Raw genomic sequence first — 23697 nt, 5'->3', positions numbered from 1 at the left:
ACACAAGGTCAACAGTTCAACCTCACATTGGGTGAGAGCAGTCTATATACCAGAAATACCTGAATTCCACTAGTTTCATGTCATGATTCAGGATTTTAAATTCTGGAAATTGTTGATGTTTTTTTAATTCAGCTGTCCATTCTTCTTGGCTATGTGTGTATGTGGCTTCATTTCAGCATCCCGTTCTTCTCCACATCCCTCTATTAAATGCCATTCTTCTGTTGAGAGGTGTGAGCTTAATTACTCTTCAAGAATAACTGTTTCAGCTACCTCCCCATTGCACATCAGAAGCCATCGGCCCACTGCCTGTTCAGCTGCCTTCGAAGAAAAGGGCACTGTACCTTTCCCGGATTACGAAGGCCACTTCAGGGATGGTGCCATATTGTCCTGGCCTCAGAAGATGCCTTTTGATAAAGCCATAACCACACTTGTTTTGACAAGAATCAGTAGTCCTTTGTTTCGTGTCTTGTCTGTCCTGTTCGTCAGCAGTTGATTCGAGGATACTTTGTTGTCCAGTGGCTAACTTTTGCTACAATGAAAGTTAACTCCAATTACAGTTTTTTCAATGCCCATATTTTCTCTGAAGTAGATTGGTACTGTCAGGAGCCGACATGTCTCATAGTCATAACAAAAAAGAAAAATTTTCTAAGTTATTAAAACATTTTAAATGCCATATTCTGTAGATCTCTGAAGGGTTTGAAGATAACCTGTCTATCTAAAATATATCTACTCAATCTTGAAAACATACCTAATATAACTACAAGTTCTATTATAATGTCTAACTACTAACTTTCATTTCTTTATATCCTAATAGTTGGTAATAACAACATTCAAGGATTAGAAAATTGCATTACATTGTTAAATGAACGGTACAATTAGAAATATACATATAGCATTTTCTAATAATATCAATTTCAATATATATAATTTGTATACAATATAAAACAATCCAATCCAATGTAAAGTATTTACATTTTTTTCTTTCTTTCTTTCTCTCTTTTTTTTTTAATAAGAACCTTAAATCTAATCTCCTTTGCTTAGCCCTTTTCCTCACCCTTTACAACAACTTGTAACCAACCCCCCTAATCAATGAAAATTATCCCAGACCCAAAACCCATTAAAAGACCTAAAAGACCAAAAAAACCAACCACCCCACACCACCTCTTTAGGAATGTGGGCGTCGTATTCTTGAAACATCCAGAATGGTTTGAAGGCATCTGGCTCAGACGATACAGCCTCATGGACTATTCCATAATTCTAAAATTTTCTTTGTTTCCCCATAAGATACAGCACCCCCCTCCAGCAGGAAGTAGTAAGAGAAGCTACGCCCAAATTCCCAAATGATATGTAATTTTACTTTGTTAAGGTTAAAAACCTTCCTTTTTGAAAAAAAAAAAGGGGGGGGGGAAGTGCTGTGTGATGTATGGCAAATGTGTTACTGATTAATCAATAAAACACTGATTGGCCGTTGGCTAGGCAGGAAGTGTAGGCGGGGCAAGGAGGAGAATAAAGCTGGGAAGTGGAAGGCTGAGTCAGAGAGACACTGCCAGCCGCCATGATGACAAACAGCATGAGAAGATACCGGTAAGCCACGAGCCATGTGGCAAGGTATAGATTAATGGAAATGGATTAATTTAAGCTATAAGAACAGTTAGCAAGAAGCCTGCCACGGCCATACAGTTTGAAAGCAACATAAGTCTCTGTGTTTACTTGGTCGGGTCTGAGTGGCTGGGGGACTGGCAGGTGAAAGAGATTTGTCCTGACTGTGGGCCAGGCAGGAAAACTCTAGCTACACTGTATAGTGGTAGCTGTCCTGGCACTCACTATGTAGACTAGGCTGGCCTCAAACTCACAGAGATCTGCCTGCCTCAGCCTCCTAGTTCTGGAGTTAAAGGCATGTGCCTCACCATCCAACTTTGGCTTCAGCCAATGTTTGTTGTCTAAAATACGTAAGGGATTTTTATGAGTTGATAAAAAAAAGGCAAGTTATTTTTAATGGGGAAAAATAAAACGAGCAAATGTTTCATTTAAGAAGAATCACAAAGGCAGAGAGATGATTCACTGTTAAAAACACTGACTGCTCTTGCAGAGGACAGGGGTTCTGTTCCCAGCATCCACGTGGGGCAGCTCACAACCACCTATAACTCTAGTTCTGAGGAGATACAGTGCCCTCTTCTGGCCTTTATGGGCATTGACATCCATAGGATGCACATAAACACACAGGCACATACATAAAAATATTTTATTTTATTTTATTTATGTGGCGCAAATTCTAATTGGTCTTAATAATAAAAACCCACAGCCAGATATTGGTTAACTAGTGGCTAGCTCCACACTCTGATCTCCAGGCAAGCTTCATTTGTTAGAGCACAAACAGAATATCACCACATATTTATTTTTAATTTTATTTATTTGACTTTTTTTTTTTGAGACAGGATCTTTCTGTGTGGCCTTAGCTATCCTGGAACTCACTCTGTAGACCAGGCTGGCCTCAAACTCACAGAGATCCACTTGCCTCTGCCGCTGCCTCCCAAGTGCCGGGATTAAAAGCTTGCCTAGCTAAATCTTTCTTTTTTTTAAAATTTATTTTTTTAAGTTTTATTTATTTATTATGTATACAGCATGGATGACTACAGGCCAGAAGAGGGCACCAGATCTCATTACAGATGGTTGTGAGCCACCTTGTGGTTGCTGGGAATTGAACTCAGGACCTCTGGAAGAGCAGTTAGTGCTCTTAACCTCTGAGCCATCTCTCTAGCCCTAAATCTTTCTTTTATAAAAGGATCAAATAGGATATGACTATGTGACAGGTCACTCATCTGTCAAGAAAGAAATACAAAATAAGACCACAGGAAATGCCATTTGAACCACCACACTGACAAGATAAGGGAGTCTGCTGATAGCCAGGGCAGGGAGGTTGTCAAGCAGTCGGATGAAGCAAGAAGGCAGCAGCATGACAGACCAACGCTCAGAAAAGCGTGTGCCGCCACGCCCACCTAGTTACTGTATTTATTGCCTGGCTCAGCTATGTGCCTGGCTGCAAAGGTTAGCATCTAACCAATCATCTATGTCTGAAGTGGCAAACCCCTCTTTGCTGTAGATGCTCAACATTCCAAGTAGAAGCTGCTCCCTCCCCCCAGGTCCTAGAGACAGCTTACAAAGGATGCAGACGTTGTTTGTGGTGTTGTGGAGGCAGAACACGCGCAGACGTTGTTTACGCTGTTGCTAAGACGGACCACCTGAACAGCGAAGTCTGGGGCAGGAAGGGTTTATTTGGCTCCTGGTTTCGGGGGGATTTTGGTCCATTGCAGCAGAGAAGGCATGGTACCAGGGGTATATGGTGGCATTCACAGCAGCAGGAGCAGCCGTGGAAGGCTCCTTCACGCTGAGTGGTTCAGGGAGCCGAGAAAGCAAGCTGGGACCGGGGACACGTAGAACCGTCAAGGGACTGCCCTAAACCTCCTGCCAGCCAGGCTCACCTCCTAAAGCCTCAGCAGCCACCAGCTTGGATCCAAGCTTTCAAAGCTTGTAACAGACAGAGCCACAGCTAGAAGGGGCCTGTGATCACAGTAAGAGATGAGTTTGGCGGATGAAGGAGATGCTCGCCCGGTTAAGCGCTTGCTTAACCCGAGTTCAGTCCTCAGAACCCACATGAAAAAGCCAAGTGTGGTAACGCACACTTGTAATCCCAGCCCTGGGGAAGTAGAGCCTGGGAGAACTCTGGGGCTCCTGGGCCAGCCAGCCGAGCCCTAGATTAGTAAGAGATCTGAAGAACAGCACTCGAGGTGGACGTCCGGTCCCCCCCCCACACACACACACACTCAAAAAGAAATGTCCCTCCATTTCACTGGACTCCACTGGGATGCGGGTGTCACTTATTATTTCTGCATAACGGGGCCCATCCTAACTGATGAAGGCATCTGCCCTGAGGCCCAGCAATTATTCTACTTTCAGTCTGTCTCCCTGGTGACTCTCCCGCCCAGACAACAGTAAGAACTTGGGTAAAACAGTAAAAGAACACAGTGACTGAAGATCCCAAACATAGCTCTGGAGAGGACAGACTGGTCTCTGCAGAAGGGACACCCCTTGGTGCTATGCACAGCACCAGGAGTTATAAATACAGTTCTGATGACTAAAGCAAGCTGCTTCCACACAGCATGATATTAGAATGCTCAAAAACACTCACCACAGTTAGGGGGTACCTAACTACACGATAAGGACTTTTGGAATCGAGAAAAACAGAAAAGAAAAACAAAACAAAACAAAAAAACAAAAACCAGGGCTGGAGAGATGGCTCAGAGGTTAAGAGCAGTGGCTGTTCTTCCAGAAGTCCTGAGTTCAATTCCCAGCAACCACATGATGGCTCACAACCATCTGTAATGAGATCTGGTGCTCTCTTCTGGTATGCAGGCAGAACACTGTATACATAATAAATAAATCTTTAAAAAAAAAAACAAAAACAAAGAAAAAAAAACAGGGAGAGAAAAACAGGCTCAAATTTCACAAGAGCCCAATTTTTATAATTTTGGGTGGCTTTTAAAAATTGAAAGGATAAGCCGGGCGGTGGTGGCGCACGCCTTTAATCCCAGCACTCGGGAGGCAGAGGCAGGTGGATCTCTGTGAGTTCGAGGCCAACCTGGGCTACCAAGTGAGTCCCAGGAAAGGCGCAAAGCTACACAGAGAAACCCTGTCTCGAAAAACCAAAAAAAAAAAAAAAAAATTGAAAGGATAGCTGGGCATGGTGGTGCACAGTTTGAATTCCAGTACTCTGGAGGCAGAGGCAGGTGGATCTCTGTGAGCTCAAGGCCAGTCTGATCTACAGAGTAAGTTCTAGGCCAACCAGGGCTACCCAGTGAGATCTTGTCTCAAATAAATAAATAAATAAATAAATAAATAAATAAATAAATAAGATTTAAAACCATTTTTAGCTCTTAAGCTGTACAGGAGCCACATAAAGGGAAGCAGCAGCCATGTTTGACCATGGCGGGGTTGGGGGGTGAGGGCGGGGGGAGGGGGGTAGGCCTTGCTCCAGTGAGGTCACAGGTGTTCCCTCTTCTCAGTGTTTTGTGCCTTTCCTGGTTGGTATGTTTACTGATGAGCCTGACACAGAGCAGCAGAAGTGTGGGGAGGGAGAGGACACAGGAGAGACACACATGTGAACTCCTCTGTAGCTCCCTCTCAAACTCTGACAGGCCTTTTCCAGACGGGGACACGGGGCCTCCCACCCTCCAGACAGTGGAGGGAGGTGATGTAGTAAGTGAGAAACCTGGGGAAATTTGGGTGGGGAAACATGCTGCTTATTACATAGAGCCATACATGCATTCTATTTACACCTACACCACACACACACACACACACACACACACACACACACACACACACACACACCTACATTGATTTTACAAGGACTTTAACTGGACCACTGGTCCATGTAATCCAACTGAAACTGCCATTTTCTTTAGATTAGGTTGTATATCTTGGAGTTTTTTGTGTGGGGGGATTGGTATTTAGTTGTTTTTTGTTTTGTTTTTTTGAGACAGGGTTTCTCTGTGTAGTTTTGGAGCCTGTCCTGGAACTTGCTCTGTAGACCAGGCTGACCTCCAATTCTGCCTCCAGAGTGCTGAGATTAAAGGCGTGTGCCACCACCACCTGGCTAGTTGTTTGTTTTTTGACACATGGTTTCTCTGTACAGCCCTGGCTGGCCTGGAACTCACAGAGATTCGCCTTCCCCTGACTCCCTAGTGCTGGGATTAAAGGTGTGCACCTTCACACCCAGCATTATATATATCTTATTAAGGAGAATCCAAAAATTGGTCTTTCACCTCCTACTCTTCCCACACTCCTATTAAAAATGTCCAGGGCAGTGCTGGAGAGATGGTTCAGTGGTTAAGACCATTGGCTGCCCTTGCGAAGGACACAGGTTTGGTTCCCAGTACACAACTATCCATAACTTCAATTTCTGTGGATTCAACACCCTCTCTTCTGGCTTCAGCTGGCATCAGGAACTCACATGGTGTGTGTGCATGAGCACACACACACACACACACACACACACACACACACACACACACAGGCAAAACACTCATACACAAAGTTTAAAAATAAAAAATTTAAAAATGGTAAAGACAAATCCATTAGCATTAGAAGAGGCTTGGATGGGGTGAGCACTTGCACATTGTCTAGGATGGTGTTAGGAAAGGACAGTGGGGTTCTTGTGCTGCTCCTCAATTTCCTGAGGACCCCCACATCTCCTGGGATGGCACATCACATCTCATAGCTTCCTCCTTCTTCTTCCTCTGGAAATCGGCAGCTACACGCATCTTCCTCTTGAGCCGTTCGAACGACCATCTTAAATGCTAGGAAACATGGACACAATGTAAGACACTTCCAGTCTCCTGCCTCAGACACAGTTCTGTTCCACAAGTCACACCCACAAACCTCCTCAATCCTAATTTGAGCAAACTTACCTACCAACCAGGTAACAGCATGTATGAGCTTTCTGGAGACGGCTTATTTTATCTTACTGTGTTTTGTTTTACTGTGTTGTGTCTTGTTTGCAGACAGGGTCTCACTCTATTGTCTGGGCTGACTTATAACTCTCTCTGTAGGCCAAGCCGGCCTTGGACATGTAGTAATCTCCTTAGGTCAGCCCCCCAGGTGCTGGCATTATAGGCATGCCTCAACATGTCGGGATTTCCTTCCTTCCTTCCTTCCTTCCTTCCTTCCTTCTTTTCTTTCTTCCTTCTTTTCTTTCTTCCTTCTTTTCTTCCTTCCTTCCTTTCATCCTTCCTTCATCTTTAAAAATCATTTTCTATATTTTATACAGTGGCTTAAAAACAACAATAAACCAAAGTTTGAGCCCAGCTCACAGCACCATAAAGCATGGCTTACATTGCAGGCACAGTTGTGTATTTAATGCAGCAGCGTCCCCGCCCCACCCCACTCACTCTGTAGCCCAGGCTGGCCTCACTCACAGAGATCTGCCTGCCTCTGCCTCGAGTGCTGGGATTAAAGGCGTGCGCCACCACCGCCAGCTGTCCGCAGCCTCTATTTCATTCTTTCAAGTACTTCAGATTGGCTCCTTTTCCATGTGACCCTGTGGCCCAGTTGTGTCCCACAAAGTCTGTCTATGAAAGCAAAGAACTGATCTGCACAGCAGAGGAGGATCTGTTACACGTGGCTGTGACCTCTCCGCCCTTCAGCTGAACAGCCTTCCATCTCTAGTTTCTTTAAACTTAACAAAGCAAAAGGCCCCGTTCCAAGGCCATGTCTTCTATGTCCTAGATCCTATTTTAAAAGGGAGGAGGGGGAGGGGAGGTAAGTTAAGTCAAGACTGAGAAATCCTGATGGGATATCTTTTGAAATTATATCCAAAATTAATCAAAATAGTAGCAATTTGCTTCAGGGAGGAGATGCCATACTTCCCAATATTTGCGGCTCTGTACTGTCTAAAACTCCAGATATAACCTAGGGAACAAGCACAAGATGGTGGGAAGGTAGAGAGGTATAGCTGAAGTTTTTCTGTGTCCCACCTGGCCCGTGGTCAGGACAAATCTCTCTCACCCGCCAGTCCTGCAGCCACTTGGACCCAAGTAAACACACAGAGGCTAATATTAATTAAAACTGTATGGCCTAGTGGCTCAGGCTTCTTGCTAGCTAGATCTTACATCTTAAATTAACCCATTTCTATTAATCTGTACCTTGCCACATGGCTCGTGGCTTACCAGTATCTTTACATCTTGCTTCTCATGGTGGCAGCAGTAGTGGCAGTGGTGGCTGGCAGCATCTCCTGACTCAGCCTTCCACTTCCCAGAATTCTCCTCTCTGCTTATCCTGCCTATACTATACTTCCTTCCTGGCTACTGGCCAATCAGCACTTTATTTATTAACCAAATCAGAGCAATACATTCACAGCATACAGAATGATATCCACAGCAGAGAGGAGAGGGCAGGATGGCCAAGACTCTCAGGGCCTAAGACGCAGCATGGCATTAAGTGGTCTGGGTTTTCCTTCTGCCTCCTGTTCCCAGAGGGGAGCTGGAAGAGCGGGGAGCCTGGGGAATGCCCGCACAGGGGTCAGAAAGTCCTGCCCACTCCAGCTACGAGACCCGGAACAGAACAGCCTAGCAAGATGGGAGGCTTCTAGACAATCAGGGATGGTCACAGCAAAGGCCAGGGCCAGTTCTAGGCCCCCTAGGGAATGGGGCCTGTCACTCTAGCTAGACTGTGTCCAGGTTCACCAGCTCTTCCTCAGAGGAAGCCAGTGGAGAGTCACACTATACTGCCACCCCTGGTGCCACCCTTGAGATCTCAATCCAAGGCCACCTGGACAGCAGTAAGCAAGTGTGATTTGTCATCTAAGCCAGGGTGATGTCAGCTGGGGCCTGGAAGGGTCTGCAGAGAAGGATGACAGCAAGCCCTTCTAGGAAGTTTAGGGCAGAACTTCCTGGGAGTGGCCTCAGGGGAAGTCTGAGAAAACAAAGTTTAAATCAGGCTCTAAGTCTCTTAACAGGATGGGTTTCAATGCAAAATCACTCATGCAACCTGGGAGATCTCGATGTGAGACAACTGAGTCACAGATGCTAGACTATGGATAAGACAGACGTTAGAATAAGAATTCCATAGTTGCCATCATCAACATGTCCAACAAGCAAGTAGGAAGACATCAGAAGCAAATGTGGACTAAAGGCTGGGGAGCCACCTACAGTGAGTGTGCCCAGAGTCTGAGGTAGGAGCATTGCTTGAGGCCAGGAGCTGAAGACTGAAGAATGCCCTGGGGAACACAGTGAGACCAGAGAGAGGACCCAAAGCAACCCAGTAGCTATTTTAAAACTGAAAAATAGTCCGGGTGGCAGTGGCATTTAATACCAGCAGATCTCTGAGTTCAAGGCCAACCTGGTCTACAGAGTGAGTTCCAGGACAGACAAGGCTACACAGAGAAAACCCTGTCTTGAAGAACAAAAACAAAACAAAACACACACAAAAAAAAAAGGAAAGGAAGGAAGAAAGATAGATAGAAAGGAAGAGAGAGAGAGAGAGAGAGAGAGAGAGAGAGAGAGAGAGAGAGAGGAGAGAGGAGAGGGAGAGAGAGAGAGAGAGAGAGAGAGAGAGAGAGAGAGAGAGAGAGAGAGAGAGAGAGAGAGAGAGAACGACTGGAGCTGGAGAGATGGCTCAGGGGTTAAGAGAGCTTGCTGCTCTTACAGAGGACCCAAGTTCAGTTCCCGGCGTCTGTGTCAGGGAGCTCACAACCACTTGTAACTCCAGCTCCAGGGGGTCTGTCTCCCTTTGAGATACACAGTGCACATACACATGGCACTTCCATGGGCATATATACATTAAAAAATAAAAATACAGTTTAAGAAAAGTTTTTTGTTTTGTTTTTAGAGACATGGTCTTTCTATGTAGCCCTAGCTGTCCTGGAACTTGCTCTGTAGACCAGGCTGGCCTCAAACTCATGGAGATCCACCTGCCTCTGCCTCCCGAGTGCTGGGATTAAAGGTGTCCCACCACCACCTGGCCAGGAAAGTATTTTTTTTAAAGGCTGAGGAGGTGGCTCGGTAATTAAAGCATTGGCCACCCACTCATAAAGGCTGGAGTTTGGCTCCCTAGAACCCCACAAACGGGCTAGGTGAGTATAGCAGCCTGGCTGTAATTCCAGCCTTGGGAGGTAGGGAGATGAGACCAGGTCCCCACAGCCAGCTGGCTAGCCAGGCTAGCCATATTGGTGAGCTCCGCGTTTGATTGACAGACCCTGCCTCAATGAATAAGGTGAAAAACCAATCAAAGATGATTCCTAATGTCAACACAGGGCCTCCACATGCAGTCACCCACACAGGTATGCCCACATATGTGCAAAAATTTACAAGCACAGGCACCATAGACACACACACATGAAAATGGTAGGCGGGGCATAAATATTCAGGCCTAAATCTAAAAAAAAAAAAAAGCATATGGGACTCACACTGTAAATTACAAAATAGGTAAGGTAAGAAAAAGCATAAATGGAAAGACACACTACGTTCATGGATTGGGATGGCTAAAGGAGATTTCCTCCCAAGCTGGTCCACAAACTTCCTGCAATCCCTGTCAGGATCCCGGCTGACTTTCTGTGGACACAGATGAGAGTCTCATAAAATTTACATGGAAATAGAAAAGAAACAGAATAAAGAGCTAAAACAAATCTGAAAAAGAAAGATGACGTGGGAGAGTGTGTCCTCCACTCTCTATGCCACTTTGAGACTGGTTTTATAAGACTCCGTGGTGCTGGAATAGACGCAGAGCTGGAACACAAGCACAGCCAACGATTTAGGAGCAGACAGAGCAGGGAAGACAATGTTTCCTCTGATTAACACCAGAGCAACTGGAGACACAGCTCCCACCCCGAGAGAAAAATCTTGACCTTAGTTTCTCACACTTTATCTCTAACTAACACAGCTTTAAATGTCAAGTTCAAACGTGCAAACGGTGAGACCCTAACACTGGGGGGAAGTCTTAACCTTTCGGACCGAGGCTGCAGTGAGGGGGCCTGAGATGGGAGGGGTCTGAGATGGGGGGGTCTGAGATGGGGGCCGGTGAGGAGGCTCGGCAAACAGAGACATGTGCTGCGTGTGATTGACAGCTTGAGTTCCATCCCTGGGACCCACGCGGTAGGAGGAGAGTACCTACTGCCACAGGGACTCCTCTGACCTAAACACACGCGTGCACACACACACACACACACACACACACACACACACACACAGAGAGGCAGATGGAGGGAAGGAAAGACAGAAATGTAAAAAACTATGTTTAAGCCAAATACAGATAATGTGGCACTCCTGTGGCAAGATGGACGGGAGACGGAGACAGGGATGGAGAAGCTGGAGGGTCAGCCAGTCAACCCAGCTTAGCAGAGACAAGAGAGACTGCCTCTGCCAAGTGGAAGGAGAGAATCTACTTCTGCGGGCTGTTTCTGACCTCAACATGCTCACAGTGGCATGGGCACACACACAAAATAAGCAAAAACGAACTTAAAATTTAAAAATTAAAACGCAATACAATTGTGTTTAAGAGACACAAAAAACTCATGTTCACATGAAACCTACACACAAGTATCCATAGATTTTTTTTTTTAACATGGTTAGCGTGAAAAACAAGGGCTGATGAGATGGCTCAGTAGTTAAGAGCACTTGTCGCTCTTGAAAAGGACCCTAGTTCAGTTCCCAGCACCCACAGGCAGCACTCGGAACTGCCTCTAAGTCCAGCTTCGGGGAGCTGGCCTCCATGTGCTCCTGCATGCATGTGAAATACATAAAACTCATGCAAGCAGACATATGTAACATAAATAAATAATAAGTACATTAAAACAAACAGCAACCAGAGGTCGAAAATCAGAAATAGATGAGTGGCTGCCTGAGAAAAGAAAGGACTGAGAAGGGCGAGCGAGCTGACTGAGAAGGGCGAGCGGGGCTGGATCTTGGCTGTGGATAGTTTGGGGTTCTTTTGTTTGCTTGTTGGTTGTTCAGTCATATAACCTATGGCCTTGAACTTGGGAGCCTCCTGCTTCAGTCTCCCACATGCTGGGGCTCCAGGCAAGCACCCCCAACACCCCGCTTTATAAGTTCAGTCTTTCAGTTGCGTTGCTCGGTACTTGGGTCTACAGATCTGACAACGTGGCATACAGCCATGTGTGTTCTGTGCATCGTAGTCCTGGCCTCATTGTGATGTTAGAGTCTTGTGAATGGCACGTGATACTATTCTGCTCCTTGTTTGTAACTCTATGACTGTGTAATTACAAAAAAATGAAAAGGTTTTTTTTTTTTTTTTTTTTTTTTTAATGACTACAAGTCCCTCATTACTGATTAATACCTTTGAAAACATGTTCACAGAAACCCTGTTGCCACTCTGGGTGGGAATATGATGATGGTTCAAGGCAGTACAGAGGTCTCCTCCAGAAATAGAGGCCCAGGATGGAGAGGGAAAGACCACAGAAAACAAACAGACGTCTGCATCTGGGGACAGAGTCCTTTCATTGATTAGGAAAGGACAGGCGGCCCTGTGGGAAGACTTCTCAGAGTAAGAAATCCAAACAGCCAATCAAAGTGAAAGGCATCTAACCTCAGAGATCATCAAGGAAATGCAGATCAAAACCACAGTGAGCCACTGTTCCCCACCCACCAGACAGATAAAAATAGCATTCACACGGAAGTGGAGCAAATGGAGCACTCACACCCCACTGAAGAGGCGTTCGATGTGGTCCCCATTATTTTTGGAAAAGTTTGACCCACCTACTTGGACAGGACCCAAGTTACTCATTCCCACATCTTTTCCCCTAGGTTAAAAAACAAGACCAAAGCTTGGGAAATGGTTCGGAAACTAGTGCTAGCCCTGAGAACATGAGGAGCGGAGTTCAGATCCCCAGCGCCACACACAAGGTCCTGGAGGGTGGTGACCACTGTGACCCTGGAAGACAGACAGGGTCCCTGGGGCAAGCTGGCTAGCTAGATGAGTCTATGATAAGGTTCTGCTGAGAGAGCAAGTGGGGGCACTCTAGGAAGGTGCTGACACCAGCCTTGGTGTCTACACATACACATATGCACACCTACACACAGGCACACATGCACACGTATGCACATGCACACCACACACACAAATACCCAGTTTAAAAAACCTGCAGAACAGAACCTGTACTGCCATTTGAGAAAGAATGTAGAAGACTGGAATGTGGCCACAAGGGACGGAACCCAACCTGTGGGTGAGTCCTTTTTCTCGTCCTTCCTTCCTTCCTTCCTTCCTTCCTTCCTTCCTTCCTTCCTTTCTCTCTCTTTCTTTCCTTCTTTCTTTTCTTCTTTTCCTCCTCCTTCTTTTCTTTCTTTCATATTTTAAGACAGAGTCTCACTATGTAGCCCTGGCTGTCCTAGAAGTCACTCTGTAGACCAAGCTGGCCTCGAACTCACAGAGATCCACTCGCCTCTGCCTCCTGAGTGCTGAGATTAAAGGCATGCGCCACCACTGCCCAACCTCCTCATAGAATCATATTTAGCTTATTAATGGATGAAATCTGCCTTTGAAAATTTTCATTCTCTGTTATAGGCCACCTTACACCCACTTTAACACCATCCGGTTCTCTCCACTTCCTCAAATACAGACCAGAGCTAAGGCCAAGGGTGTTTACTAACACAAGAAGTAACACTGGATCGGGTGATGCTCTGTATGGGGATGTGTGTGTGTGTTCACATGTAAGCAAGTGCACACGTGTGTATAGAGGTCAGAGGTCCACCTTTGTTTGCATGCTTTTTTTATGAGACAGGTGTAGCATGAATCTTACAGAGTCTTATTAATAAAATCAAACCTGAGGCCAGTTATTGGGTGAATGCTGGAAGATCAGAGAAGCAGAACAAGCCACAGCTACCTCAACTTGCCAGTTCCTCAGCTGATCCTGTTTCCTCAGACTGGAAGCTTCTGAGTCCTCATATCAGAATGGCTCTCAGCTGAACTGCTGCTCAAAAGCCTGAATGCTTAACCAGCCAAATGCTTCTAGTTTCTGGTCTTCATGCCTTATATATCTTTCTGTCTTCTACCATCACTCCCTGGGATTAAAGGCTAGCTTTCTGGGATTAAAGGCATGGGTCACCATGCCTGGCTGTTTCCAATGTGGCCTTGAACTCACAGAGATCCAGATGGATCTCTGCCTCTGGAATGCTAGGATTAAAGGCGTGTGCTACCACTGCCTATCCTCTATGTTTAATATTGTGGCTGTTCTGTCTCTGACTCCAGATAAGTTTATTAGGGTGCGCAATATTTTGGGGAACACAATACCACCACAGACAGGGTCTTTCACTGGCCTAGAATTTACCAACTAGGCAAGGCTGAGTGGGTAGCAAGTCCCTGGGGTCTGCCTGTCACTGCCTGTCACCGGCTGTCACCGGCTGTCCTGCATTGGGATCACAAGCACACGCCATTGCATCTTTACATGGACCTGGGTTACCAGCACACACCTTACCTGCTGAGCTACCTCCCAGACTCCTGAGGCAATGTTCTTTTCTGTTCCTCTGTGCCGTGGGCACCGGCTGATGGGGTACCCACACTTACACGTGCACAGTTATCTGGAACCGCCACATATTTGTCCCTTGTCTTCCCCACACTCTGGGTCTTGTTCTGTCTCCATCCCTTCCCTGGTGACATGCAGAGCACAATTCTTGTGGCTAGGGGGCCACCTTGTGCATTGTGGGGGTGGAGAGCCTCCCACCCCCTACTCCAACTATTCCTCCCAACCCCAAGTCACAAGTACCCCCAACTGCCTCCAGACATTTGCCAATACCCTTGTGGGAACAAGCTTGTCCTGTTTTTGCAACCATTGTGTTAGCCAATCTTATGTTCATAACTTAAAAAAAAAAATCTAAGCCTACAAGAGGCTAGGTGAGTAAAGGCACTTGCTGTGCAAGCCTGAGTTCGGTCCCTGAAGCAGGAGAAAACCCACTCTGCAAAGTTGTCCTGACTCCAGACTTGTGTCCTGGCCCCCCATCCTGTTGTGTTGGCCCTGCCCCATCCTGTGTTGTCGGCCTTACGTTGCTTGAATATGTAGGGGAATTTCTTGCCGCTCCATCTGGCCACCAAGAGCCAGAGAATGATGAAGAGCAGGAACAGCACTATGGCGGAGGTCAGCGCCAGGAACACGGTAAGGACCTGCAAGGGGAGCCCTCCTAGAGCAAGGAGAGAAATGCCAAAGTGTTTAGTGAGGACAAGCTGGATTTGAACTCGCCCCCCAAATACATGGGCTCCAGGGAGGCAGCACCCTGAGCACCCCTAACCCATAACTTAACAAGCTTAGATGACTTTACTGTCTTTTGTTTGCTCTGTTTTGTTATTGAGATAAGGTCTCCTGTACCCCAGGCTAGCCTCAAGCTCCATATGTACGTGAGGATGACCTGGAACTCCTGATCCTCCTGCCTCCACCACCAGAGTGGGGATTACATGTATGCACCACCATGCCCAAATTCATACAGTTCTGGGTTCGGAATCCAGGGCCTTTCCGGCATGGAAGACAGGGGCTTTACCCACTGAGTCACATCCCAAGTCCTAAACCTAAGTGACTTTTAAAAATGAACCCAAATTTAATGATTTTTCCCAGAAGCCTACAGAAACTAAGTAGCCTGGACTACTGAGCATAGAGGAAACATGAGGCCCTTCAGCTCCCTGGACTTGGCCCCTGGAATCGCATGTTATCTGTTTGGGATGAGGGTCACCATTAGCGATTACTGATTGAGTAACAACACTCAGGGAAATAAGGCAGGGGCCGAGAGGGTGGTACCTCAGAGCTGCCTGCTGTGGGCAGAGCTGGGAGACCCAGCCGTGCTGAGGACATCCCCTTAGAGGCTAACAGACATGATGCATTTGTTTGGATGAACTTTTTCACGGAGTCTTACTATGTAGCTCAGGCTAGCCTGGAGCTTGCCAACCTCCTGCCTCAGCCTCTATAGAGGAGTGATTCCAGGTGTGTGCCACCATACCCAACCATTCACTTTTATTTAATAGCAATAGAACAACCACCTGGTTTTCTCACCGGGGGCCGGCACGGCGGTGGGGGAGGTACCTGGAGAGAGGCTGGCCAAATCGGGCCCACAGACCACGTCCTTCTCCTTGGTCCCGTTCTCAAGCACAGACTTTCCACCTAGAGAGCAGCTTAGACAGGTCAAGAAAAAGAGTTCAGACGATTAATTTGGGTGCAGAGGAGCACAGAGAAGCACCTGGTATGTGTCACCCCGTGAAGTGACCACGTCATGCTGTAGGTGGGCTCGGGCTCACAAGCAACGGGTAGATCATGTGAGAAAGTTCCACGTGACCCTCTGGCCTCCACCAGTTTCCCTCAGCTTTCAAGGTACCATAGCTTCACCCCACTCCACCCACCCAGCAGGCTCGCCTCTCTCCCCAGGTTGAGGACCCACATGCACTCTGTTTTATTCCATGACAGTGTAGTTCAGTCAACATGTTTTGCCTCATTTGTTGAGAGGCCCTTTCCCCCAAGTTCTTGCTCCTTTGACTGACGTGGGCACAAGTGGAGCATAAATAGAGCCTCCAGCTGCATCACCAGACAGAGCAGGGATGACCCCTGGATCTACCACTTTACAGAGTGACCTTCAGCAAGCTTGTAAAGCTTGGGTAAGCCTTGGTTTGCTCAGAGCTAAAAAGAGGGGCAGCCTGTGCTCCCAAGATTGGGGTTAAAGCAAATGAATGAGTCACAGGGACACAATCTCACATGCTGGACACATTTAATGAATAGCAACTGTTGTTGCCATCACCACCATCATCACCGTCATCACCATCACCATCACCACCATCACCACCATCATCACCATCATCATCATCACCATCACCACCATCACCACCATCACCACCATCATCACCATCATCACCATCACCATCACTATCATCACCATCACCACCATCACCATCACTATCATCACCATCACCATCATCACCATCACCACCATCATCACCATCATCACCATCACCACCATCACCACCATCATCACCATCACCATCATCACCACCATCACCATCACCATCACCATCATCATCACCACCATCACCACCATCATCACCGTCATCACCATCACCATCATCACCATCACCATCGGTATAATCATCATCACTATCATCACTAACATCACCATCACCACCATCACCACCAGCACATAGGCTTTTTCTTTTTCTTTAGAGCCCTGTTCATGTCCCATTTTACACAAACTCACTTGAATATTTTAAATCAATTTAGGTTGAAAGACCTTTTTAAAAAACATTCTAGTCTGTTACTCACCAGGACATTTGTAAAACATTATAAATATGTAACCAAAGTAACAAGAAAACTCGGTTTCTACTAAGGAAATCAAACAGGAAAAGATCACGGGCATTTAAAATGTGATTTTCATCATCAGAGTCAGCTGCCCACAACTGCCAATTTACCTTCACAATCTCTGAGACAGCATGTTCCATGCCCAGACCACTGCTGTCCTGGAACCATCAAACCTCACCTGGACCAGTGCCAACCCTGGAGGCGTGAGCACATTTGGACCCTTGCTACTGGCTGTGTCCCTCCAGTGGCCAGCACACCACATAGGTGTGAATGACATACTGTAGAGACAGATGGCTGTACCCTGCCCTGTCACGCTCGGTGATGACCCTGAGCACTTACTATGGGCCAATCAGTCAGGGAAGGTGACAACCAAGGGATTAGAAACAGAGAGCTGAAGACCCATCAAGGCAGAGGGTGGCAGCTCCACCAGACCGCTCACTGCACACCAACATGTTTTCTGAGGAATGCCCACATTCAGACAAGACTGTGACCTCACAGAGTTCCCCTGTCACCTAGGGGTGTGTCGCTGCGGATCTACACTCCAGTGACAGTGTCCTTCATTTTCAGTTTGTCTCAGGTTCTTTATGTTGTGAGAAAAATGAGAACATATACGTACTTTGTCCAGGGTCGACAGCTGCCACCACCGTTCTGATTATTAAACGTCCCGAAGCCACAGATTTTACAACCTTGAAGAAAAGTTGGGAATCAATAGGAGGCATTTTACCATTTTACAACTTTCCTTGTGATGAACAAGTGGCTTGGTGTCTTTAGGTTAACCTGTGCAAACTGCTTCGTGATTATTTTAATCTTTTATTCACATGTATGTGTGCATGTATCTGTGTGTGCATATGTGCCTGTGAGTGCAGTACCCACAGAATCCAGAAGAGGGCATCAGATCACCTGGAGCTGGAGTTACAGGCCATTGTGAGCAGCCTGCTGTGGGTGCTGGGAACTGAACTTGAGTCTCTGCACAAACAGCAGTCACTCTTGACTGAGCCATCTTTCCAGCCCCTGCTTAATGATTCTTGAATTGAAACCCTGAGATTTCTCATTTTCAATCTAATCATAGAAGGAATATTGTGTATATCTAAAATGTGCAAAAATACATGGCTCTGATGATGAACACAATTTCCTGGTTTCTGGTTATTTCCGTTTATGGAAACACAGTAGAATACATAATGGAATACAATTCAAACACAGTATTAGCACCGCATACTGCATCTCTGTCAAGGTTCTCAAACCATAAGAAACATGTCTCCATCGCAAACTTGAGCCGGGTGGAGACAGAGCACACCTACCCTGCTCTGTCAACTCTTGGCCTGGCTTGCAGTCCTTCTCACACCTGGCACACTTTGGCCCCAAGCAGTGGAGTCCCTCGGTGCATTCACACTCTGCGTCACTGGTCGGGGAGCAAGGCTTCTTGAACCTGAAGTAACCTGCAAAGACCCAGCTCTGTGTTACCCTTGACCTCCAAATCGGGAAACAAATTTTTCTTCTTCAGTTTAAATATATATGTGTATGTGTATGTGTATGTATATATATATATATGTGTGTGTGTGTGTGTGTGTGTGTATGTATGTGTATATATGTGTGTATAGATATGTATATGTGTATATGTGTATAAATATATATATTCATTTCTCTGCTTATAATGTTGGTGCCATTATAACTTTAGAATGTTGTGTTTGCCTAATTATTGTCTTTTTGTGAAATAGGGCCTCATTGTGTAGCCTAGCCTAGGCTTAAACTAAAAATTCTCCTGCCTCAGTCTCCTAGTGCTGGGATTATGTGCCACAATACCTGGCTTATATTGTTCTATTTTCAACCCGCATTAAGATATTTTTACACTTTGCTCACTTTTAAAGCTTTTCTTGGGCTGGGGAGGCAGCTCAGTGGTGGCATGCTTGCCTAGCATGCCAAAGCCCTGGGTCCCATCCCCAGGACCTCATAAACTGTGTGGTGGTGCATGGCCGTAACCTCAGCATTGGGGCAGGAAGAAGAGAAGTTTGAGGCCAGCCTACGCTATGTGAGACCCTATTTCTTAAAAAAAGCCAGGCGTGGTAGTGCACACCTTTAATCTCAGCACTCCAGATGTAGAGGCAGGTAGATCTGAGTTCCAGGCCAGCTTGGCCTATATAGTAAGTTCCAGGTCAGCCAGGGCTACATAATGAGATCCAGTCTCAAAACAAAACACAAACAACAACAAAAACCTTCTCGCCAAAGGAGTATTTCCTCTTTTATTTAAAAAATTTAGCAAAAAGTGATAGCGTGCCAGTGGCCAAGTCAGAGGAGCAGCAGGTGGCAAGTGACTTCAGGGGATCAGTCCACCAGCATGCAAGGCACTGGGAGTGAATCTCAGATAGGCACGGCCCCAAGAGCCTCGGCCCCAGAAAGTCTCTGTTACTGCTGTGTCCTTTACATGTTTGCCACTGCCATTTTTCTCTGGTATCTGGCATGGTGTGAATGGGCGTGGGGGGAAAACCACTGCCCTTAATGTGGTGTGATCATCTCATGGAAATATCCTGTTCTAGTGGGCATTTTTACCTGTGGATTATTATGAAGATGATTTCCTCCTACGCTGTACTGTTTAACTGAAGCAATGATTTTATACAATAATAGTGTTAGTTTAAATAGGATGTTGATGGTTGAGGGTCTTTAATAAATATAGTAAGGGATTATGATAGAGGTTAGCTTACTGGAAAAACTAATATAGGTAAAAGCAAGATATGGTGTTCCCCCCACCCCTGATAAAATGGGGGCTACAGAGGACAGAAAATAAGAACAAGGAAATGTCACACAGCTAGTTTCTCCTGGGGAGCCATAGACTGTGGCTTAGGTTAATGGTTAAGAAAAACAACTGAGTCCCAGAGGCTAGGTTAGCTCAAGTTCTTTTAATCTTAATGTTGAGAGATGTGTTCACAGGTTTCAGTGCGCATCATAGCTGAAACAAAGCTTTAACTATGTCTTAAGGTTAGATTAAGCTGTTTTTGTTAATGGCTTTGAGGTTAAAAAAAATCTTGGAAAACAATTTAAAGGCATACTTCAAATAGCTGAGTGAGGGACCTGTTGAGGTCAGGGAACAAGGACAATGATAGCCTGGCTATTGCTGGCTGACGTACCTTTCTTGCTAGGATGGGCTGGTGATCAAGGGTGATGATTAATTCCTTGTACCCATTTCTGCCCTCGGCTTCCTGATATAAAAACCTGTTGATGAATGGGTATGCAGCCTGAGGATTGAAAGTAGAGCTGACTGATTGTTTTTCATATAGAAAACCTTAGATTTGGGATTCTTCTAAGATTTCCTATAAGATTACTTGTTGAGATAAATAATAAAATGATTGGTTCTTTCTTTGTAACTGAAAAAATGCAGCCTGCCAGTAAAAGAACTGGCTGAGAAAAATACCTTGCCTACACTCTGTTAATTTATAACAAGTTGCTTGGACATCGATGTACGTGGTTTCTTAGGACAACTTGTTTTTCACCTGTAATATGTTAAATGTTTAATCATGTAAGGGAGATGAAAAACATGCTGTTTTTTATGTGTATACATTGTAATCATTCACTTAAAAATAGTGTGTAACCTCACTATAATTTTTATATTGCTTTCAAGATTTTGCTGGGGTACATAAGCTGTAAGGGAAAAAATAAAGTTAGAAGGAAAACATCAAGAGAGACCGAAGACATCTGGATAGAGGTAAGAAAAGAAACAGAGAACAGAGAGAGAAGATGATGGAGAAACCCTAAAGGGGTGTGTGTGTGTGTGTGTGTGTGTGTGTGTGTGTGTGTGTGTGTGTTGTGTGTGTCTGTGTATGTGTGTTTCCTTTTTCACCAGCCCCAGAGAGTTAAGTTTACTCCCTCAGATAGAAAAGTCAAGTTGAATGATTAGTTTGCTGACTTCACTAGATCCCCCAACCCCTGAGCTGCTAGAGGCTGGTCCTCAAGGCAGTGGTAAGAGCTATTCCATGAAATAATTTGCCTACACCTGCTGTGGACGGAGGCATCAGCACCTCTGTGAAGCTTGAGATTTTAAATAGAGACCAATTAGTAAAGAGAGACCAAAGCTGGTCTCTCCTCCTGCAATCCTAAAGACGGAGACACCTCAGTTTAAAGCAGACCTCCAGACTTGGGAGGCTGAAGATCACAAGCATGATCTTGGGCAACAGCAAGATCCTGTCTCTAAACAGACAAGCAGACCTACCTCCACACACTTTGCAGATGTTGCAGTACGGCTGTCCACCCCTGATGGAGTAAGTGCTTGGAGGACAACTGGTACAAACTGGATTGTCTTTCTTGCAGAAGGTACCTGAAAGGCATCATAGGTTTCTGTGTCTGACAATACTCGACCATCACTCAAAGCATTATGAGGAAATCAAAATAAATGCTCCGTCTGTCCTCTAGGAGTCATGGTAATAGACATGTTTATGGATTGGCATTTTAAGACTGTACATTTGCTGAGTGACCCTTAGCATAATCCAGCAACTAGGATTAATAACAACGTATGAATGCTGTAAAAAAGAAATCAAGAGAAGAAAACCCTGAATCTGTTGAGCCTGGGGACAGGAGCCAGGAGAAGAGTACCGCTGCCACCTGCTTGCGCCTTGCTGCAGAGTGCACCCCGTACACAAGGCTAACCTTTACTGGGTGCTGTTCTGAGCCTTTCCCGGGACCTTCCATGCACCCCTGAGACAGCTTCTCTGATTGTACTCAAATGGCAAAGTTGGGGTGCCGAGGTTCAGTGAGCGAGCTGGGTCCCCACAGCCACTCTGTTGTGTCCAGCAAGCCTTTGCTGAGCCTTTGCTAACCAAGCTACCCAAATGGAGTTTTCCAGTCAGAAAAAGCAGCTGTCAGTTTGGTACTCACCAGCCTCACACTTGTCACAGGAATCCCGCAGGGCTCTCGTCCTTTCGGTGCCCACCACCAGCAGCAGCAGCAGCAGCAGCACAGTTACCACCATGTGGCAGCCGTTTCCCATGACAAAGTCTCGCATACATATGACACTAACAAAGAAGATTCCAAAAGAATTTCAGTCAAACGAGCTGCCCTCTCGCTGGCAGTGTGGCTCAATTGGTAGGGTGCTTGCTTAACATGCACTGCTACTTCAGAAACCATAGTGGTGGCCCCTACCTGTAACCCCAGCATTCAAGAGGTGGAGGCAGAAGGATCAAGAGTTCAAGGTCATCCTCAACTGCAAAGTGAGTTCAAGGCCAGCCTGGACTACATGAGACCCTGTCTTTAACAGAGGGGGTAATCTCACAAATGCCATTCTGCAAAATACAAGCAGGGTGGGTTTTTCTTCCAGAACTATCTACATTGCCACCAATACTTAAACAGTTCTGTGGGGCTTTAAGGAGAATTAAGATGGGAATATTGGGGCTGGAGAAATCATGCAGGGGTTGAGAGCACACACACTGCTCTTGTAGAAGACCCAGGTTTGGTTCCCAACACACATGTTGGGTGGCTCACAACTGTCTATAACTACAGCTCCAGGGGACCCTATGCCTCTGGCCGTCTGCACTCAAGTGTGCATACCCACATACACACACAATTTAAAATTTAAAAGTCTATTTTTTAAAAGGCCTGGAATATTAAGGAAACATAGCAAATTCATAGATCGTTCTACAACAGCCATGGATGGACTTGGTACATGTCCACCAAAGCCCGGGTGGAATCTCATGTTCTTCACAAATCCAGGGACAGTGAGAGCAGGAACATTAGGTACTTTCAGGTCCTTGGCATGGACATCCGTATCACAGCCATGCTGCCCTTGAAGCAAAGTCCTGATGATGAATGCCATCTAATGGGTCCCTTCAGTGAGAGGGGAGCCCATGGTTATTGCTCTGTCCTCTTTGACTGGATATTTAATTGTTCCAACTTTGAAAGACCTCTGTTAAATTTCACTGTCAGGGAGTTTCTTAAGCACAGACCTGAACTTGCCAATTTTGAGATTTGAAGCTTGCAAAAAAACAAAAAACAAAAAAAAACAACCAAACAAACAAATAAAAATGGCAGTTAAAAAATTCTGGGGCTAGAGATGAAGCTCCTCAGTTGGGGGAGTGCTTGTCTAGATGCATGCAGCCCTGGGTTCCTCCCCTAGCACTCTGTCAGGCACAGTGGTTCACACCTGTAATCCCAGCACCCAGGAGATGGAAGAAGGAGAATCAGAAATTCAGGGTCATCTTTGGCTATACAGAGAGTTTGAGACTAGACTGGGCTACATGAGAGCCTGTCTTTAAAAAAAAAAAAAAAAAAAAAAGAAAGAAAGAAAAGAAAAGATGGGGGAGGCAACTTCATTTTTCTTGGTCTTTATATAGTTGACTATGAGATAAAAGTCATAAATTACAAGAGAAGAAAAGTCTAGAAACCTGCAGTGAGAACACAGTCCATCCTTACTTCTCTAGCTCCCCAGTCCCATGCAGACAAACCTTGTGATCTCAGGGCAGTGAAGAACCTTCTGCTCCGTCAGAAGCTCAGCGAAGTTCTGCCGCCCCAGAAGACCACAGGTCAAACACAGGACTTGGTGACTCAACTGAGCGCGAGGGGCCTCCTGGGAAATCCCCAACACAGTTCTGGGAGGCCGTTCATCTCCTCGCCACCCTCAAAATCCCCATACCCAGTACCCAGTACTTGATATTGTCACTTTGAAAGGGTTTTGGAATCAGATGTCGACCCTTAGGACATTTCCTAAAGAACTTTAGGGAAAAGATTTGGTCACTTAATGTAGTCCTTTTTCTATGCCAAAGCTTTTGATGTGTCCTTAAAATATTGGAGACTTAGGGGTGGGGCGAAACTAAAGTACACCTGATCTTAGCCAAAAGGCCGAGAAGCGATGGGAAACTAAAGTAAACAGTGCCTTTGCCACAAACCAT

At 45.8% G+C, this 23697-nt stretch overlaps 1 protein-coding gene across 3 annotated transcripts; it reads right to left on the bottom strand.

Annotated features, from left to right (window-relative positions):
* Positions 1-6156: 6156 nt before the first annotated feature.
* Positions 6157-21803, bottom strand: Tnfrsf9 (TNF receptor superfamily member 9). Of its 3 annotated transcripts, none has more exons than XM_059256289.1 (7): positions 21692-21803; positions 21030-21134; positions 18130-18267; positions 17448-17517; positions 15542-15660; positions 14547-14681; positions 6157-6356 (listed from the first exon to the last, which is right to left on the bottom strand). In XM_059256289.1, exons 1-7 carry the CDS (start codon positions 21801-21803, stop codon positions 6265-6267), a joined length of 771 nt encoding a protein of 256 aa, XP_059112272.1. In that variant the 3' UTR covers positions 6157-6264. The 3 variants fall into 3 exon arrangements, 2 of the variants coding, with proteins under 2 accessions (XP_059112272.1, XP_059112273.1); XM_059256290.1 differs by lacking the exon at positions 14547-14681 and adding an exon at positions 7533-7554 and having other exon boundaries at positions 15558-15660; XR_009377878.1 differs by lacking the exons at positions 6157-6356; positions 17448-17517; positions 18130-18267; positions 21030-21134; positions 21692-21803 and adding an exon at positions 17171-17279 and having other exon boundaries at positions 14572-14681; positions 15572-15660.
* Positions 21804-23697: the final 1894 nt, after the last annotated feature.

The sequence above is a fragment of the Peromyscus eremicus genome, chromosome 2 (genome assembly GCF_949786415.1).
Source record: "Peromyscus eremicus chromosome 2, PerEre_H2_v1, whole genome shotgun sequence".
NCBI lineage: Eukaryota > Metazoa > Chordata > Mammalia > Rodentia > Cricetidae > Peromyscus > Peromyscus eremicus.
Note: the sequence above shows the minus strand (reverse complement) of the source record. Positions and strands in the feature narration are given on the sequence as shown.

Coding starts and splice junctions, on each gene's coding strand:
- Tnfrsf9 (XM_059256289.1), bottom strand. CDS start 21,803: ATGGGAAACGGCTGCCACATGGTGGTAACTGTGCTGCTGCTGCTGCTG. Junction 21,135..21,691: donor CTGTGACAAGTGTGAGGCTG/GTGAGTACCAAA, acceptor GATGCCTTTCAG/GTACCTTCTGCAAGAAAGAC. Junction 14,682..15,541: donor CACCGCCGTGCCGGCCCCCG/GTGAGAAAACCA, acceptor TCCTTGCTCTAG/GAGGGCTCCCCTTGCAGGTC.